The sequence below is a fragment of the Lynx rufus genome, unplaced genomic scaffold, assembly GCF_022079265.1.
Source record: "Lynx rufus isolate CCGP_SWC_20201006 ecotype Redwood Valley unplaced genomic scaffold, mLynRuf1.p SCAF_2, whole genome shotgun sequence".
In the NCBI taxonomy this organism is placed as follows: domain Eukaryota; kingdom Metazoa; phylum Chordata; class Mammalia; order Carnivora; family Felidae; genus Lynx; species Lynx rufus.
This window is the reverse complement of record NW_025814834.1, coordinates 54,742,936-54,764,435: the sequence shown is the minus strand read 5'-3', so window position 1 is coordinate 54,764,435 and position 21,500 is coordinate 54,742,936. Positions and strand designations below refer to the sequence as shown.

At 37.4% G+C, this 21,500-nt stretch overlaps 1 protein-coding gene across 1 annotated transcript in view; it reads right to left on the bottom strand.

The window, feature by feature from the left end:
* CCDC141 (coiled-coil domain containing 141) overlaps positions 1–13,583 on the bottom strand; it is a 205,516-nt gene extending 191,933 nt beyond the window's left edge. Inside the window, exons 1-2 of the mRNA XM_047085862.1 lie at positions 13,337–13,583; positions 10,345–10,467 (exon numbers count right to left, since the gene is read on the bottom strand). Coding sequence (XP_046941818.1) covers positions 10,345–10,467; positions 13,337–13,438 — 225 coding nt within the window. The 5' untranslated portion in view covers positions 13,439–13,583. The remainder of the gene's footprint in view (positions 1–10,344; positions 10,468–13,336) is intronic.
* Between the last annotated feature and the right edge of the window lie 7,917 nt (positions 13,584–21,500).

The window sequence follows — 21,500 nt, the reverse complement described above, 5'->3', positions numbered from 1 at the left end:
CTGGGTCTGCAGGACCAACCAGTGGGGAGAACAGAGGGAGGAAAAAAGCAAGGCAAACCATAAGAGACTCTTAACTATAACAAACAGAGGGGTGATGGGGGGAAGTGAAGGAAACATGGGCTAAATGGGTGATGAGCATTAAGGAAGGCACTTGTTGGGATAAGCACTGGGTGTTATACATAAGTGATGAATTAATAAGTTCTACTCCTGAAACCAATACTACACTAAATGTTAACTAATTTGAATTTAAATAAAGTCCTGAAAGAAAAAAAAAAGCAATGTAAATTCACCACAAGCTCTGAGACAATAATTCCTCCGGTCAGAGAGAGGTTTCCCCTCTCTCAGAGGTTTAGCACCTGCCTGGTTGCCTCCACTTTCTCCATCATGATTGACTCTAAGGGACTGCCTGGGCTGGGGAAGAAAAAAGAGAAAAACAAAAAGCAAAAACAAAAGCAGGGTATTTCCTCCCTTTCTGTCTGGCCCATAGAAGTCCTCTTTTTACTGCTTAGACGTGAAAGAGAAGACTTTCCTAGAACCTTTTCTGTGCACATCTGGTGCATACTTGAGGATGTCAACTTGCCTTTGAATCTAAGCTGGGCAATAGTAGAGGGAGAAAAAAAAAACAACACTGCTGGTTTGGTGGTATTTGGAATCCTGATCTCTTTCCTTAATCTACTGATTAGCTCTTACTTTTCAGCATCCTGCATTCTGCCAGGGTTTGTAGCTGCATTTAATGAAGGTATCATGGAAAGTATTTATTCTATCTTGCCTGGAACTGGAACCAGTATTCCATTTTAAGACAATTTTTTTTTAATTTTTTTTTTCAACGTTTATTTATTTTTTTGGGACAGAGAGAGACAGAGCATGAACGGGGGAGGGGCAGAGAGAGAGGGAGACACAGAATCGGAAACAGGCTCCAGGCTCTGAGCCATCAGCCCAGAGCCTGACGCGGGGCTCGAACTCACGGACCGCGAGATCGTGACCTGGCTGAAGTCGGACGCTTAACCGACTGCGCCACCCAGGCGCCCCTTAAGACAATTTTTTTAAGACAAAAATGCTAATCTCATTCAAGTCCCTGAACTTCAAATATGTGGTAGGAGGGAGATAGAAGATACGGGTAATTTGGAAGACTGGGCTAACCACAGAATCAGAAGTTTGCCTTTTATTCTCCTAAGGACTAATAGCTTCATGAATTTGTCATGAGAATGATATAGCCAAGCCATTTGAAAAACTCTTGAGTTTTACACATTTACACATTATATCTAAGACAAAGTCTATATTTAGAAAAGATATATTCTTGGGTAAGTACAATATATATTTGGGCCTTTTCTAGAGCCGAAGGATCTGTTGCCATCTGTATAGAATGCAAAAGGGATATTATTACACTAACATTTAAGCTAGCTCAGCAGTAATGAGTATTGAGAGTAGGGGTGAGTGGGTCCTGTGCTACCATCTTATCTCTGCCATCCCTTATTGGTGTTTCTTAAACTGTCAAGAGTTTGGTCCTGTCAGTTCAAATCTCAGACCAAGACCATTTTTGTGATAACTAGTAAGGCTATGGGTTTTACTTTCAATGAAAAATTTTTGTTTGTAGATTTATATTTTAAAGAAGCACTGTTTTCTAAATAACTAATAGCTTGGAGATCACAGGCCTATGATCTCAAAACATGCTAGGTGTGATCCTAACTTTTGACCCAGATTTCAAATAGGAATGTATTTGGTGACAATTAACAAAGCCAACCAACATTGGGTTAAGCATCTTGTATCACAAGAAGCCTGGGACTCAGCATAATCGTCCACAGGATGAAAGAAGCATAAACAATCAATTTATAAACGTATTCCCCTACTGTTGGACATTGTTTTGTTTCCAATTAAATTATTCCATTAAAAGCATGTGGAAAGATGCTCAATATCATAGCAAAATCACTTTCATATCTATATCTTTACCGGTGCTTTTATTTCTGAGGAGAGATTCAGAGAAGTGAGGTTGCTGAGTCACACAATGTAAGCACTTTACATTTTTAATGCAAGTTTCCAAAATGAGTGTGTCAACGCAAATTCTCACCAACAGTAGGGCAGAATGCCCCTTTCCTCATATTTTCACTCATTAGATATTATAAATATCTTGAATTTTTAATGATATTATTAGGAAAATCATGGTTTATTTTTTATTATTATTTAGTTTTGCTTCTCAGGCTATTACTGCTGTTGAACATCCCTTTTACATGGTTTATTGGCGATTTGCCTCCTGTGAATTGTGTATTTTTTATTGATTTTATTGGTTTATTTGTCTCTCTTCTCAATATGAAGGATTGTAACCCTTTGCCTTTCATATAAACTGCAAATATATTCTCCTAGTCTATTGTTTGTGCTTTAAATTGGGCTATGGTGTCTGGAAAACTCATCTTCATTTTCATGACAGCCAATATCACTTTCTCTGTCAAGATTCCCTTGGATTCCCTGGCAGTTAGTCATTCTTTCCATACTATACCCATAATATTTTGTGCATATACTTGTGTGCTGAATTATAACTACAAACCTTTTCCTCCTGTTCAAGAAATTATACCAAAATGCTACTCAAATAGAGTAACATTATAATAGATATATTTTTTAATCTGCTTTCAATTTTCGGAAAGCAAATCATTTATAAGCTTCAGAATTTTCTTTTTGCTTATCATTAGTACCATGACAGCATCTTTCATTTTAGCAAAACTTAGTTCGACTTCTAAACTGTCTCCCCATGAAAATCTTGCTTTCTTCTTCTTGTCCCTTTTGGTTCATGACTCCTGACTTCAAAATCCCCTTAGGATGCCACGCTTGCTGTTACCCTCAGTTCTAGTTATATTTTGCTATGTGACAAATTGCTGCCTATTCTAGTGGCCTAAAATAATTGCTTATTTTGCTCACAATCCTCAACTTGAGCAAGGCTCCATGGGGAAGATTTGTCTTTGCTTCACACAGTTCAGCTGGGAAGCGTAACCAAGCCTGAGAATCAATCTACTTCCAACATGGCTCAGATGGCTCACTCACGTAAGTAGCAAGTTGGTGGCTGTTACCCAAGGTCTCAGCCAGAGTGGTTGCTAGGAGCCTCAGTGCTTCTCCACATGGGCCTCTCTACAGTGCTGCTTGACTTCCTCACAAGTTGGTAAGGTTCCAAGAGTGACTATTTGAAATTACAGAAAGTAAAGACAGCCAGTCCTTTGATACTTGGTCTGGACACTGGCACAGCATTATCTATGCTGTATTCTTTGAGTCAAAGCAGTCTCAGAGTCTGTTCAGTTTTAAGAGAATGGACACAGACTCCAATTCTCAATGGGAGGAGTGCCAATATATTTATGGCCATCTTTAATCTACCATAATCTACCTGTGTACTGAGTCCTTCTAAAGTTGTCAAAAACGTTGTCAGTATTTGCTATAACCAAGCCATTATCTGTTTTCTACAGAAACATGGAAGATGCCTCTCTTTCTTGCCAATTCTTTGTCACTTGGTGCCACAGCCACAGAGCAATATGGTGAGTGCCTCGTGTTTCCCACAGGCCCTTCAGCTTCTGCCAAGGAGTCAAGCCCAACCTTTACTGCTGAACCAGGGTCAGGGATAATATAGACTGTCCCCCACCCCCAATTTTTTACTCTACAGTCCCTATGCCTACAAAATATTCCACTTTTAGAATTCCTTCCCCTCCACTAAATCAATTCCCATCAACACTTCATTAGGTATTATCACACTCTGAACTGTTGCTTAGCCTGAACTAACAAATTATTTGTGATATTTACAATATTAATGTACCTTAACTCCATGTCTGAAAAGCCTATTGTCATTGACTCTCTGACTTCACTTAAACCAACCTTCTCTTATAAAAACAATATCTTATCACATTGTCCATGGCACTTTCCAATCTAAAGAATGCTATTCAAATTTTATTTCACTCCATACCTCTAAGTACTCACTGGAGCTGACCATCTCAGAAAAGAAATACGCTGTAGACTAGAAAAGTGCCAAGTGAGGTGGGGAAAATCACTAGGAAGTTATACTGTTTCATAATTGTAAGATGGCTTTTTTTGTTTTTTAACAGAAAAGGTCTCCATTTTCAAAAGTGTAAAAGAAAAATTAAACTGCCTACTAGTTTCTATTCCCCCAGGAATAGTCCTCCAGTGACTTTCTCCAAAATTATCAGTGAAAAATATGACAGGTACTTCACAAGTGTAGAATACTAAGGCACAGATCCCTTTCAGCCATAGAGAAAAAAGAACACTCGTGAACTGTTGGTGGGAATGCAAACTGCTGCAGCCACTGTGGAAAACAGTACAGAGGTTCCTCAAAAAGTTAAAAATAGAACTATAACCAGTAATTGCACAACTGGGTATTCACCCAAAGAATACAAAAACACTAATCAAAAGGATATATGCACCCCAATGTTTATTGCAGCTTTATTTACAATAGCTAAATTATGGAAGCAGCCCAAGTGCCTCTTGACAAATAAGGAAGATGTGATATATATATACACATATATACATACAAAATGAAGTGTTATTCAGCCATAAAAAAGAATGAAATCTTGCCATATGCAACAATATAGATGGAGCTAGAGAGTATAAAGCCAGTCAGAGAACGACAAATACCATATGATTTTACTCATATGTGGAATTTAAGAAACAAAACAATCAAAGGGGAAAAAAAAGAGACAAACCGAAAGTAGACTCTTAACTATACACAACAAACAGATGGATACCAGAGGGGAGTTGGGTGGGGGAAAAGAGTGAAATAGGTAAAGGGGATTAGGAGTACACTTATCTTGATGAGCACTGGGTAATGTATGGAATTGCTGAATCACTATATTGTATACCAGAAACTAATATAACACTGTATGCACTATATGTTAACTATGCTGGAATTAAATTTAAAAAAATGTTTTTAAGTATTGGAATTTGAATGGTACAAATTAATCTCACCTCTATACTGTCAAGATTACAAATCAACTGAAAAGTAGACATCAAGGTCAGATACAAATCAAATATCTGCTCTTATCAGGATTAGAAGATGGGTTGATTTGGCTTTTACTTTTTCTTCCTAAAATCTAGTCAATGGGACCTGCCTGTGAAGACATTTGGGTCTGAGGCACAGACACACATTGAACCACCCTAGAGGGTGAGATGGTGTCCTGCCTCTGCTGGGCAGGGGCTCCCAGCCAGGTCAGCAGCAGCAGAGAGAATAAAGAACATGTAGCCCATGGGCAGTCAGGGTCTGCGCTGAGAGACATTGAGGTTGGCTTCTGCATGGCAGCCACTTTTCCTTGTCTCACCAGTCAGGTAACACAGCACCCCCTCACTCCTGTAGAGAAGAGAAAGGGAGCAGGAGAGATGGGTGGAAAAACTTAAGAGAGTAGAATTTCTGACAGAGTAAATCTATCAGATTTGTGGGTCTATGGGAAAATAGGGAAAGAGAAAATGAATCTCCTGTATGAAGTAAACATTCAGGGTAAAACACTGCTATGGTGCAGATAATGTAAAATAGGTTAGTCCTCTTCTAATACTGTCCTAAAGGGTTCCATCATATTCTCAACATACATGCTATAAATTTTTCTGTAGTGTATAAATACATATAATTAAGTCACACAGATTTACTTTATTAAAATACATTCTTAATAGACCTTATCAGGAAGGTGAAAAGACAACCCACAGAATGGGAGAAAATATTTGCAAATCCTACATCTAACAAGGGATTAATATCCAGAATATATAAATAACTCCTACAACTCAACAACAACAACAAACCAAACAACCTGACTGAAAAATGGGCAAAAGACTTGAATAGACATTTCTCCAAAGAAGATATGCAATTGTCTAGTAAGTACATAAAGAAGCTTAACATCATTAGTCATTAGAGAAATATAAATCAAAAGCACTTCATACCTAGTAGAATGGCTATCATCAAAACACAGAAAATAGAAATTTTGGGGAAGAATGTTGAGATATTGGAACACTTGTATGTTACTGATGGGAATACAGTATAATGCAGCTGATGTGGAAAACATTTTGGTATTTCTTCAAAAAGTTAAATATACCCAAAATGACTGAAAACAGGTACTCAGATACTTGTGTGCCAATGTTCATTGTAGAACTATTCATAATAGTGGAAAAGTGTTAACAACCCAAGTGTCCATAAATATATGAATGGATAAATAAAATGTGGCATATCCATACAATGAAGTATTATTCATTCATAAAAAGGAATGAAGTTCTGACAAATGCTACAAAATTGATGAATCTTGAAAACATTACATGTTAAGTGAAATAAAGCCCAACACAAAGGACAAATATTATCTGATTCCATTTATATGAGGTACCTAAAACAGGCAAATTTGTAGAGGCAGAAAGTAGATTTGAAGTTACCAGAGAAGGGAGCAATTGGAGTTATTGCTTAATAGGTGCATAGTTTGGAGTGAAGGAAAAGTTCAGGAAATAGTGGTGATGGTTGTACAACACTATGTACAACAATTACTAATGTAATTAATGCCATGGAAATAAACACTTAAAATTGCAAATTTTACATTATATATATATTTCACCACAAAAAATTTAAAGACTATATATTCTTAGTAAATAATCAAGTTTACAGCAGAAAATCATGCTATTCCATGTTTAAGGCAAGTTTTCATAAGACTTTTAGCTTTACTACTAATATACTTTGACTATCTCTTATTCATTCATTTCCAGCTAAGTGAATGGAATAGGACAAAAATGAGTATTCATTGTGTGAGGAATTTAGTCAAAATCTGGTAACCAATACTTTTATGAGTCAAATCAGAGGTAAAATTTAGTATTTTATACTCCAAAGGGTCATTCTTCACTGAATGCTAATATTGCATATTTATAAATAGACAAGCCAGTGGCTGGAAGTTTTTTTGGTTTGTATCATTCCTTTGGACAATAGCAATGTAGTTAGTTGCAAGACACAGGCTGAGGAGAAGAATATTCTCAGCAATATCCCTAAGGTATTTCCAGTTCCTCTTACCTCCTGTAATCACTTAGAAATGTAATGTCGAGAGCAACTATAGGCAGATCTTCACCTGACTTAAATCTGTCTCCCCTTTCCCGAATTTCTTCCTTCTCATTAGAAATAATTTGGGTAAGGTTTGGGAATCTAGATGCCTTTTGGGAGTTAATGTTTTTTCCACATGATTATGCTTTCACCACTGAAAATAGGGAAATATTTTTTCTCTGGACATTCCACTGGAACTAAGTACTTATACTGCTGAAAGAAAAATAATATCTTCAGGGTATAAACATTACCAACATTAGAAAAACTCATAAAAATTCTGTGTTTCCAGAAATTTTTCCTTTAGTCTAAATTACTAGGGTTTGAGATAATTTTCAATGGAGGGAAGAAAATTGCTTTTCTATCAAATTAAATATCCAGATTACTCTGATATATCAATTATTAACACAATTGTTATTATTATTATTATCTATATATCATTGCATTTGTCCCCCAACATTTTCTTTTTAGTTGTTTGAGGGTAATTGCTTTTATCATAATTTTTCAAATGAAGAACCTGAGACCAAAGAGGCTGTTACGCCCAAATCAGAGTAAACTCAGTGCTGAAGCTTACACCCTGCCAACACCCCTTAAAGAGCATTTTTCTTTATAATTAGAACAAATTGCAGAATGCTGTGCATAGGAAAAAAACTGGAATGAACATTAAATATTAAATATTATTGGCTTATTGAACTACTAATGTTCTTATCATTCAAAAGCTCATATTAAAACTAACTTGGATCCAAAAATTTTGTGCTACAGGTTAAGTTGTGCCTACACTGACAGCATAATAGCTAATAAATTGATTAAAATTGTGATCTACGTATTTGCAATATGGAATTTACCTTTTTGTTATTTTAAAAAGGCTTTTGTCAGCCAATCTGGAACAGACTTCAGACTCCTTGGTTTCTTTTTTTTAATCAATCCTCCAATATTGGAGGATGATGCTACCATTTAAAATTTCTTGGGGGGGTGGGTGGCTGAGTTGATAGTTACCGGGGGGGTCAGGGAGGGTATAGGAGATAGACATAAAGAGGTCATCATGAAAATGAGGCCTAGGTGAAGCCAAAGGCCTTTTTACCTAAAACCACACGCAGAGAGGGAGAATGGTCCCATGATCCCATGGCACCTTATGGTAAGATCCACAATGGATATGAAGCTTTGATCTATATCCTCTCTCTTCATTTTACAGTTAAAAAGCCTGATGTCCAGAAGGCTAGTCCATAGTCAGAAGACTAGCATTAAAGGACAACAAAACTTTAAAATCTAGAATCACAAGCACCTTCTGAGGGTGGATCCTGTTAAATGGGAAGCCCTTTTCCAGCAGAGCTCCTGAATGGATTTAGGAATAAAAATTTGAGCATAGTTGCTGTGAAGCTGAACTGCTTTGCCTAAGAGAGCACTCCCCCAGGAGTTGTGTGGGCCTGGACAGGAATAGGGTTGGGAGAAAAGAGAGGTAGCCTAAAAGGTCCAGAATTCCATGAGCTTCCCCACCACTCACACTTCATTAATAGACCAGGAAATGCTGGCTGGCATGAATTGTTAATGGGAACTGGGGAAGGGATGTAGTTTCGAGTCCAAGTTAACTTCAGCAGAAACAGCTGGCAGGTGTAGAAGAAGGAGCTGGGGACACAGGAGACCATGAGAAAGTAAACTGCTGGGGATAAGCAGGAATTTTGAGGAAGTGCTGGGTTTCCACAATTCGTGGAATTCAGTTTTTTTGTGTAGCAGTAGCAAGACTTTGAATTTTCAGCTGAATTATGCTAGTTAGTGGTATAATTAGTGCTAAAACATAGATCTTTTGATGCCTGGTTCAATGTTCTTTCACATCATAATGTGTTCTGTTCTTATATACAAAGGACTTCCTGGTGGCCAGGGATTTCTCCTTTGAAAGATAGCACAGAGACCAGAGCAAGGAGCTGTCTAAATAGGAAAATAAATTCTGGATTCTAATGGCTCCCTCCTTCAGTACTAATTCTTTCTTCAACTTTCCAGTCTGATATACCCAATTACTTTTACTACTGTCCAATCAGGAAACCACTGTCTGTATATATCAGATGCAGTTTATATCTGCTTCTAAATCTAGGAAGCAAGTATAAAATCCAGCCTAGATGTTCAAAGAAGCCAGTAATATTAAAGTACTAAAAACACAGAGTCATTGCAGGCTGCCTAATCAACCCTCTTTGATCTTAGTGAAGACATTCATTTACCCGCAAGGGCTATTACTCACAGGGCTGGCTGCATCAGAGCTCTGTCCTTAGAAGGGGACACCACTTGGGGTTTAAAGTGACTCTACCTGTCACTGCCTTGAAATTCTTAATAATTTGATTTCCAAATTTGTGTTTTGTAAGTAAAGTTCACTGGGACAACAGAGGAAGTGCTGGAGGATTGGAGTCTTATCTCACATGGGGTTCTGCCTCCCAGGGAAATTCTCTTTGCTATCCTGTCTGTTCCCCCGCCCTTGTTCAGTGACCTCTGCCATCTGCTTGGTGGGGTCAGGGCACAGTTGGGAAAGGTTGAGATCAGGCCCACACCCTGTGCACTGAGTCATGGCCAGGGCCCAGAACCTGTGAGGCTATGCACTCGCCCAACACGTATCCCATGCCAGAAGGAGCTAGACATTAAATAGTAGATCAAATACAATATGACAGGTCAAGAAAAAGCATTTTCTTGCTTTTTGAACAGGAGGTCCACCTTTTATTTTGCACTGAGCTCCACAAATTATGTAGCTGGCCCTGAATAGATACTTTATCTGGCAATCTCAAGATAATTTTATTTTTAGATTCTGAACTAAATAACCACAATATATATATGGAATAATAACTCTAATTTTACTAAAATTATTATTTGGTTTCAATAACTCTTAATATTAAATACAAAATCAGATGCCTTCAATAGTTCAACAGAGGCAAAATAAACTTCTATATTATTCTTGCCAGCAGGTATCATTAACAATAAAAAGTTTGGATCTGTTGTTGTGATTTGACAGCATAATGGATGAAATGGAAAAATGATGGAATTTTTTTTTTTCACTGAGACAGCCAGGAAAAAAAATAGTTATTTCTCCACAGTGAAATATTATCACTCCATATTTTCGATCACATTTGGGGAAGGGTTTTAAAAATCTTGCTACTTCTCTCCAATGCTGGTATTTGCTCATAAATAACTATAGAGTTTTTCCATTATCTATGTGGCACTATATTAAAATGGCCATAGGCCAGTGATATCAGAGAAATCAAGAGGAAGTATAAGAAATAGCTTTTTATTTCTTTTTAATTTTGTACCTGCTTCACATTTTAATATCTTACCTTGAGCTTGGCCAAAAGAAGTTCATGATCATGAAGAAGTTTTTTGGTCTCATCTTGACTGCTACCAATTTCTAGAAGATTGGGCTGTGATTCAGCCAATTGAAGTTGTACCCACTTGCCACACTAAAAATAAAAATGAAATAAAATGTACTTTCAATTCCTCTTGTTCCTTCCCTTTTCTTTTTTCTTCTTTTCTCTTTTTTCTTTCTTTTTTAGTTTCAGTTATACTGTGAACACTTTATTCTTTTCATAGAGATAGGCCTTATTTAAATTGAAATCTAACAGGTTTAAATTTTTTTTAATGTTTATTCATTTTTGAGAGACAGAGAGAGACGGAGCGCAAGCAGGGGTAGGGCAGAGAGACAGGGAGACACAGAATCTGAAGCAGGCTCCAGGCTCTGAGTTGTCAGCACAGAGCCTGATGTGGGGCTCAAACTCATGAACCTGACCCCAAGGTCCTCAGGTTCATGACCTGAGCCCAAGTCAGATGCTTGGCTGACTGAGCCACCCAGACGCCCCAAAATCTAACAGTTTAATATAAATCCATGCACTGTTTTGTTTTTTATTCTTAGGGTAAATTCTTTTCTCTTGGCATATTGTATTTAAGTTGAAAATTGCCAAATGAAGAACACATGCAGTAGATTATTATTGAAAAGCACAAAATTACAGAATTTGTGACACAATTGTACATTCTCTCTCTCACAAGACTTAATACCATAAAAATAGTGAAATTGCACCTGATCAAGCAGGATGCAAACTTCACCAAAGGGGAAAGGTTTTGTAAATGCAATTTAAGCTGATTAGTGTCTTTACCTTGACCCTGCTCGTTCAACTGGAAAGAATAAACAGCAGATGAAGCAACAGACTTTTAACTTATAGTGAAATAAAAACATAACACTTTCCAACTTTTGTTGTTAAGTAATCAATAACGTGGGTATGAAAATGTCAATAAAATTAGATGTGTTTGACAACAGCCATATGAATGCAGCCAGCTTGTTTTCCACACTTAGGGCACTTCCACTGCTCCAAAATGTAATTCACCACTGCATTTCCTGAGGAATTTCTTTTCTAAGAAGCAACAACTGATGAAGCAAGGGGAACTACTAACAGGCACGTGCACTTGGATAAGCAAATCGCTGAAAAGAAATGAAAAAAAAGAACGTGTGGCCAGTCCAGATCATTAGTGCCTAAGACAGTTTTGAAACAAACCCATACAGATGAGACACAGACACTTCTATTCCTTTCTACTTTGAATAGCTTGAGATTTATTTGATATGGGGCACCAGTGAGTTAAAGAAGTTGTGGAAGGTAATCAGAGGGAACATTCTTAGAAACACAGTCTAGTTAAAACAAGTATTTCCAGGGGTGCCTGGGTGGCGCAGTCGGTTAAGCGTCCGTCTTCAGCCAGGTCACGATCTCGCGGTCCGTGAGTTCGAGCCCCGCGTCAGGCTCTGGGCTGATGGCTCAGAGCCTGGAGCCTGTTTCCGATTCTGTGTCTCCCTCTCTCTCTGCCCCTCCCCCGTTCATGCTCTGTCTCTCTCTGTCCCAAAAATAAATAAACATTGAAAAAAAAATTTAAAAAAAAAACAAGTATTTCCAGTGTAATTTTAGGTTTTTTTTTCCTGTACTGTCAATTGACCTCTGATTCTCATATAGTTTATTCCATATACATTCTTCCTCTTCCTGCTCTAAGAAACGTTCCCTGTTTGAGGGAAAGAAAAGTTAGCTTTTTTTAAACAATGAGTTTGCCTCTTTTCCCTCATTGCTGAAATTTATAGTTACTCAAAGCATCATAAAATCACATGCAAATGATCAACTTTTGCTACTTCTGCTCCAGGCTTCTTTTCATGTTCACTATTGCCTTTGAAAGGACTTGAGGGCAAGGTAGTCAGCAGAGGTGCTGTTTACATGAGGGCCAGGTCTCAAGAGCAATGGAATAATGCTGGTAGGAACACTTCACATTCAGTGTTTCTATAGTGAATCGTATCAAGTATAGTGTTCAGTATCAAGTGCTGCTTTCCTGTTACAAATTTTCATATTAACATAAAATTTGCAGCAACTACATTAAACTGAACAGGACTCGGTTCAGGCTTCTAACAAAGGCCAGAAAAATCATTCAACTCAGGCTGGTGAGGTCCTGGAAGTAACTCGCTGGTGAGCATCAGCTTGTTTGCCCGGTTTCCTTCATTAAACACTGAATTCCTGAGGTTGTCTAATGCAAGTCTAATACTGTCTAAATGCAAGCAAAATTCTTCAGAGATTTTTGCGGGACATGTTCATAGGAAATAAAAATCATGGATATCTTCTTCAACCTAAAGGCATGTGGCCATCTTTGCAATCAGCAAATTGTTTGACATAAAATATGCAATAGCCTTAAGCCTCAAGTGGCTTCCACCTCCTGCTGTTAAGGGCAAATTTGACGCATGCCCTTTGCACCTTCCTTGGCAGGGTCTTCACTCCCCCAAAATGTGTTAAGAATTTACTAGTGCCTTCCCCATGTCAAAACCAATGCTGTGGAGGGCACATATCAGAGCCTCTTATTAGGTGTTCCCTGCCCTCCATCATGCTCAAAACAGTGCCACTCCCTGTCTCCTGGGACCGACCTCTTCCCTCCTCCATCATATCCACTCTCAAAAAATCACAGACATTTTACTGGTCCACTTGACTCTCCAGCCTGGTAATCATGAACTTGTAGTCATGAGTACCTTGTCTTTCAAAGTCAAACCGAAAGTACATGGTAGAGGTTTCTGATTTTGTTTTAATTAAGTTGCCCGCAGATGTTTTCCTACTAACTGAAAGAGAAACTACAGTAAGTAGCTGAGACTTAGAGGTTTGTTTCTGTTAGTTGCCAATTTAAGAAAGCAGGAAGATGTACTTGCTGTGTTATTTTCTATATGCTGTGTGCTGCCGACTGTGTGGAATGTTCTCTAGGATTATCAACACACAGCACAAAGCCAACAGCCACGGAGAAAAAAGAAAGTTGTTACCTTACCTTTACGACAGCTATAACAATTTTGGAGTCTCCGGCCTGAACAGCTACTGAACTGACTGTCGTCGTGGAAAACTCCACACCGGGACTTCCTCGGCTGGACATGGTACTTCAGAACCAGAATTTATACTCTGGACAGCCTCTGGACAGAAGTGTGTCTGCTGGTCATTTCAGAAGGCAATCACTGGGGTTACTTGGATTCATTCAGGGAAAGAGCTCAGCTTGCACTGATTACTCTGCCAAAAGGAAAGAACAGGAGGTTAAAAATAGACAACCCCATTGAGTTTATCACGAGAGAGAGAGAGAGAGAGAGAGAGAGAGAGAGAGAGAATGGGAAAGAATCGCCACACCCCTAGAATGGTAACACTAAGTGCCTGTTATTTTTGCCATTATCTTAAATAGGGAGGGCATTTTCTAAACTCTCTGCCTATCAGCTGATGCTTGATAGCAAATGGAAAGAAAAAAATTACATCCTGACAATTCAAATTAGTTTTGCCATTGACTCTATACAGTTACAGTGGACTTTGAAACCAGCCAGTCATGGACCTGAATATTAATCTTTTTAAGATTTTTAAGTCTTCCTTATGCAAAGAAAACCCCCAAAAATGTACTTTAAAAATAAGTTCTAGAATTTGTTTTGGGATTAAGCCACAGAACTGCTTGTAATTTTAGACCAATTTGATTTTCTAAAACTTAATGTCTTTTGTCAAATGAAGTTTATGCAGCATGGTCACATTTTCTCAGAGCTTCATATATCTTAGGGACATTTTAAAAACATTTCAATGAGCAGTTATCAAATAGATATCTACCATTTCAGGATTTCTCTGTGACTAGTGCACTCCACTGAGCAGCATTTTTAATTCAGTTATCACAACTACCTGGGAGTAATATATCTTGCTATCACCTTTTAATTACAGCACGAAAATGTTTTTTGTTTAAAGAATAACATTGTATATTGTACAAATTTTTTTTTAAAAAGGATAACAACATACTTTCAGGTTTGGTTTTCATTCTCCCCCCACCACCTATGCAGCTTCAAATCAGAGCTAAGATCAGCAGATTAATCCTATTGCTAGAAACCCAGCGTGTGCCACAAGTTGTCTGTGGTATTAAACAGCAGCTGTTGGATTCCCTGTCAAAGAACAGCTGAAAATAACACTGAAGTTTAGGTCAGAGGTCAGATGCGAATACATCAGAGATACTGACTCCAAAGCCGCTAGAACCATTGGAAATCTCTGGGACAAAGCCAGAATGGAGGATATAGCAATAAACAGAGTGAAACAGAGTCTGCTCACTGTTTAAACCTTTAGCTCGTTTCAAAAGCATGCTCAGGTTCAGGCCTAATGTTGAGAAGAGTGACTCAGAGCCATTGCTTTGTTTTGTTAAGGTTCGTGATAATATTCTTGAGTCAAAGTGGGGAAGTGCTTTCACATATACTTTGGTGTTCAGCAGTTATTTTTGTTTCTCAGAACGTGTCATGGCTGCTCTGCAATTATGTAGCCATGACCCAGGTCTTTGGTCTCAGCATCTGCCTGCTGGCCAGCAAAACGGAAACCACGCCTGGATCCCAGGTGCTGGGATCCACAAATTTGTCTGACACCATGAAGGGTGCAGTTGGAACAAGCTTGGGAGAGTAGATACCAAGAGATGTCATGATGTCGAAAATATCATAAATGATTTCATTTCACGGCAGAGATGGAGAACCCACCTGAACTCTTTGTTGAGTTTGCCTCAGTGTCAAAGGCAGGTTCCTTCCACTTGAGCAAATAGTCCAAACAAACCAAAACAAACAGAGAAAAACCAGTTTTCCACTAATTGCCCTCAAGAAAAACCAAGAGTTGACAACTGTATCACATAATACCCACACCCTAAATTAAAATGCCCAAAGGAGCGTTGCTTAAATCACTGTGTACATTGTCAGCCAGAACAGCAAACAGTGACCTGCACCCAAAATCCACAGTGCACTTTCACTCCAAGTTAATCTTCTTGTTAGAAACTCAGTGTGTCATAGTTGCATACAGACCCTCAGGAGGCAGAGAGACCTTTTGTCAGCAGGCTGCAAAGACTACGGCTGGGAAAAGAGTGGTTATGTCCGTAAAGCTCCACTTCAGATGGAGGATTGTGTAACGGGTGTGGACGGCAGGGTGGAATGTGTGGCACCGCTGGCCCACACCAAGGCAAAGGAGAAGAGAGATAAAAAGGACAGAAAACATGGCTTCAAGTCTGATTAATTCCAGTTTAAGGACAAAGGGAATTAGAAATATTTAAGACTTTATTAAAAGATTAATCCAGCCCTTCAGCAGCAAAGGTAGTACTTTTCCCTTTTTATGTATAGATGACCTTTCTTTGTTAAGTAGATGGAACAGGCCTGGGGTGTTGCATTAAGAAATTGTTTTCTATGTTAGGAGACATGAAAAATAACATAAACTGCATGCATGAATTTAGGTGATTTTGACTAATATTTTCAAATTCGAATTCTTGGCTTTAAAACCTTTAGAAGACTTTAATCACTTTTTTCTCTCTGTCCCTTGCTTTCTATTTTCTTCCTTTTTGACTTTTTAGTCCTTTCCCCTTTTACAGAAGGTCCATCCATACCTAGCTAGTTTTGAACCTTGACCTGTGTTTCTTCATCTAGCATAATATTTAATTACAACTTGCACCATTAACACTGGGAAACAGTTTGGAGAATAGTTGGTATAAAATATATTGTACTACAGAAACTGGTACACTATAATTAGTTTTTTTTTTTTAAAAAAAGCTTTTTGAGATACAGTTTGTTTATACTCCACCTCCCCTATCATCACAAAAAAAAACCCAAAAAACCAAACAAAAAAAACAAAACAAAACAAAAAAAACACATACACACACAAAAACCAAAAACAAACCCCAAAACCAAACCAAAACAAAAAACCTTACAGGCATTCTCATATCCTTTGAAGTTTATGGAGGATCTTTCAGGGGTTATTATTCTGTCTCTGTTTATCCCTCTGGGAAATGCCTGTTTTTATACTAGCTGAATTTTAGTGAAGCATCTTCCATGGGGTATATCAAGCCCATCTTCCATGGGCTATAACTGGATTCTAAAGAGTTACAAATAGCACTTTTTTCCCCCAATATTTTTTATTATGGTAAAATACACACAACATGAAATTTACCATCTCAACTATTTTTAAGTGTTCAGTTCAGAGACATTAAATACATTCACTATGTTGTACAACCATTACACTTACCTATCCCCATAACTATTTTAATCTTGTAAAACTGAAAATCTATACCTGTTAAACAATAGTTCTCCATTCCCTCCTCTCCCAATCCCCTGGCAACCACCATTCTGCTTTCTGTCTCTATGATTTTGACTATTCTAAATACTTCACAGAAGTGGAATCATACAGTATTTGCAGCTGGCTTATTACATTTAGAGTAATGTCTTCAAGGTTCATCCATGTTGCAGTATCTGTCAGAATTTCATTCCTTTTTAAGGTTGAATAACACTCCATCGTGTGTGTGTGTGTGTGTGTGTGTGTGTACACCACATTTTATATTCATTCATCCATCTGTGGACACTTGTGTTGCTTCTATATTATGAATATGGGTGTACACATTATCTCTTTGAGATCCTGCTTTCAATTCTTTTGGGTGTATACCCAGAAATGGAATCGCCATATTATATAGTAATTCTATCTTTAATTTCTTAAATGTGAGGAAACATCACATTATTTTCCATGGTGGCATACAGCACATTTTAATAAAATATAGGTAGCTAGTAGTTGGAAAACTTGATCATGTGATTACATTTTACTTTTGTCTATAGATATCACATTAAAAACATATTTTTGGGGTGCCTGGGTGGCTCAGTTGGTTAAGCGTCTGACTTCGGTTCAGGTCATGATCTCACGGTCTGGGAGTTCGAGCCCCGCGTCGGGTTCTGTGCTGACTGCTCGGAGCCTGGAGCCTGCTTCAGATTCTGTGTTTCCTTCTCTCTCTGCCCCTCCCCTGCTCATGCTCTGTCTCTGTCTCAAAAATAAATAAAACGTTAAAAAAAATTTTTTTTAAACATATTTTCTTGGAGTGCCTGGGTGGCTCAGTCGGGTTAAGCATCTGACTTCGGCTCAGGTCATGATCTCCAGTTCATGAGTTTGAGCCCTATGTTGGGCTCTATGCTGACAGCTCAGAGCCTGGAGCCTGCTGCAGATTCTGTGTCTCCCTCTCTCTCTCTCTCTCTCTCTCTCTCTCTTTCTCTCTCTCTCTCTCTCTCTCAAAATGAAATAAACATTAAAAATTTTTAAAAAATAAAATAAAATTTTTAAACATATTTTCTTTGTTGGAGTATATGTGAGGTCTGCTCATTTCTTCATAGAGAATCACAGGTGTTTGTCTTAATTAATACTATCAATACTTAAACTTTATAAAGACAAATTAGATAGACCTGACATAAATAAAACAGAATGAGTCTATTTATCCAGTTTAAAAATTCAAGGCAAAACTTCCTCTGCTACTATTATTGTTAGCAGTAATAATAGCTACCATTTAATGATAGTTAACTATATGGCACAAACTGGGACAAGTGCTTTATGCTCTTTATTCTATTTAATCCACTAATAAGACTGGAAGACTTATTTTCCTGACTTTATAAATCACACATACACACTGATTTACTGATACCCACCACTTCTTGTTCAAAATTTTCTGCCTGGGTTTCAAAGCTATATATGTCCTGGCCCCTTCTACCTGCCCAATGACATACACCATTATTATAATTCAGTTGTTCTATGCAGGAGTATTATCCCCTTCTTCCCTTCTTCTATCCACTTAGGACCAAAATGAAGTACCAACTCCTTTTAAAAGTTGAAATACCTGCCTTTATATTCCTCTTTTTTAAAATAAGACTGTTCTCAAAATTTAATAATTATATATTTATAGTACACATTTGCTTTGTTTCTAACTATTTCATTTCCATTAGTATTATTTCTCAACTAGATTTGAAGCTCCGTATGGAAAGGAGCCATGTCTTAACATTTTGGAGGATCTTTTCAGACCACCTCCTAGGATTATCGTAAAGATTAAGAGTTGTTTACATAGAGTGCTTGGAAGAGGACCTGGTATTTAGCAAGTGCCATATACAGAGCTCAACACTAGGCACAGAATTGGTGCTTATAAATACTGGTAGATTGACTGAATCACATTATATAAAACAAAAAGTTACTTTTAATTAAGTCAGTATTTATTCATGCAACCAACAGTTATTAGCATTTGCTCTATGCCAATCACTTAGGCATTAGAAATACAGCAGTGAGTGAAACACAGGTCCCTAACCTTGAAAAAGTGATATTCCAGGAAGAAAATATGGATCATAACCAATAAAATAAGCAACCCAGATAAAAATATACTGTGATAAAAACTAGGGGAACAACAACTAGTAGTAGTTTAAGTAGACTGAATCACATATTTAGAATTTTCCAGAGAAATCAGGGGATACATTCAGGGTATTTCTATTAGAATATAGAGACTAACAGGAATAATAAACTGATAGTTGTCACAAAACAACAACAACAAAATAAATCACCCAATATAGCAAAGGCAATGAGTTAGGAGCATGGGTTCTGAAGTCCCACTGCCTTAATCTCCCTGTGCCTATTTCCTTACTGCAAATTGGGGATGATGGGAATACCTACATCATATATTTTTTGAAGGAGGATAAAATAGGTTAATATTTGTAAAAACACTTAAAACAATGTCTGGTACATAGGTGGTATTCTGATAGGCATATGTGATTATTTCTAAGATGAACAGTATCTGTTAAGGGATATCCTAAATCTAGCAACTGCCAAAAAATTTGAAACAAATTTTTAAAATTAAGGTGAATTAAAACACATGCTTAACAACCCAAATGGATTAAATATATTAGAAAGACACAAAATATGCATTACCAGGGAGGAAATTATTTTACTATAATCAGATGGTAGAAGCATTTCAGTGAGTCATCATTTCTAGAATTCATCTTTATCATTCACTTTAGCCAAAATTTTTCCTGTCATTTTTTATATTATTTAATACTTCTCCTGTTATCTCTCATTTATTTTAGATTACAAGCATTCTCGCTTAATTGCCATTCATAAGTAAATGGAAGTTGCTCTTTCCTCTTAAAACAGCCTCCATTCTAGCCATCAGCTTATTCTTCTATGCATGTATTCACTTGTTCATTCATTGAGTATGGTTAAATACCTACTAAGTGTCAGGCACTATTCTAGATGCCAGGCACACAGCAATACACAAAACAAGGTTTATTCACTGATGGAGTTGCCTTTTGGTGGAAGAGACATAATCAAATAGGGAACAAGAAGTACATATATAATTATGTTAGGATGTAATAAATGTTAAGGAAAAAAAATAAGGCAAGGTAAGCAGGAGAGAGTGAACAGAAGAGGGATACTATTTTAGGAAGGAGTCAGGAAAGGTGTCACTAATAGATGAGATTTGGTTAGAGACCAGGATTAAATTAAAAAGGGCAAGACATGCACATATCTCAGGGAAGAACATTCCAGGTAGCTGGGGCATGATTAGGTTATATTTAAAAAGCATCCAGTGTAGGTCAGGGTAGCTGGAGCTGTGTCTTGAGAGAAAAGGAGTCTGATGGAACATGAGCCCTAGAGTTAGTGGTGCCTAGTTCATCTAGGGTCCTCTATGTAGGTGCCTCTATATCCTGGTTTGCTTGGGGCAATCATGGTTTACATCTGTTGCCCTGGCATAATTACTCTTAAGGCCCTTTCACTTGTAAGAGTCCTATTTGGATGATAAATTATGTGGCTACCCTGCTATTAAGCTGAAGTAAGGACTTTGGATTTCATTCTGAGTGAGATGGCGCAGTGTTGCAGGGTTTTCGTCCAAGGAATGACATCGTTTGACGTAACATTGTTAAAAAAAAAAAAAAAAGAAAAGAAACAAAAACAAAAAACACTCTTTGTGGAGAAGAGACTGTAGGATGAACTCCTTAGTACCCAACACACAAATACCAACACAATGCTCCTTTGGGATACTTCTTTATGGTGATATAAGTTTCACTTAAGAAGAATAACATATCCAAAATATCATGTCTCCTTTTGACAGTTTTATTCTTTCTGTAAATGGACTTCCAAAGATTGTGTTACTAAACATATTTAATGACATATAAATCCTTAGCTTTTCTGTAAGACCTGGAAGAATAATTATAAACAAGCAACTTCTGTATCCAGCAAATTTCCTATCTATGAATGGTAAGGAAAATAAAACAAAACTCAGGCAAATCCAAAGAATACTTGGTCAAAAGATCAAAGGTGACTTGTGTTTATTATAATTTTAAGTAACTGTATACCAAAGATGGTGTGCAAAATATCAATATTTGTGTACATCTTTTCTTGAAAATTCTCCATTGAGAGAAACGTATGACCTGGAAAACTGTCAAATATATGTGTAGACCCCAATTAAAATGAACAGTAACCATGTGACTATTACTGATTTGGGAAAACTCCTTTCTGAATGAGAGAGCTGTATATAATATTTCAAACCAGAAAAAGTTAAAAAAGATCACTGAAAAACTTTCATGTGCAGTGTTTATTTTTTAAAGTTTAAGTCACAAGACTTCCTACCTGTGTTGAGCTGTGCTCTTAGGCTTTGATGTAGCAGGGTTCGCTGTCTGATAGAGTTCCCTTTAACATAATGAAGTGTCCTAAGAGTTACCCTTCAGAACAGTGGGTGGTTGGTTATATGAGAAGATAGGAGTCTTAGTCAATTTGATTTTGGAAATTTAAATTTCTTTTGTTTTTCCCAACTGTTACTAAACTCTAGTTGAGGCTGAGAATTTCCATCCCAGAGTAATCCCCAGGGAGGCCTAAAGAGCAGAAGGTCTTCCAACTGCTTGGGAAGCCAGCACTGACACTGAGGGGAAACTGTCACTTCTCCACGCAGCAAGAGTTTTTGCCAAGGAAGGAAAAATCATATAATGTAAAACCCAAGGACATAAAAATCAGATATCCTACAAAGGATGGTATTAGCCATGGATTCTAGCAGGAAGTATAGTAAAAGGAGGAAATGTGTCGTTTTAAAACATGAGGTTTTAGTAAGAAACATAAAGATATAAAGAAACAAATGTAAATATGTATATATTGCATTTGTGTAATAATAATATGCATAT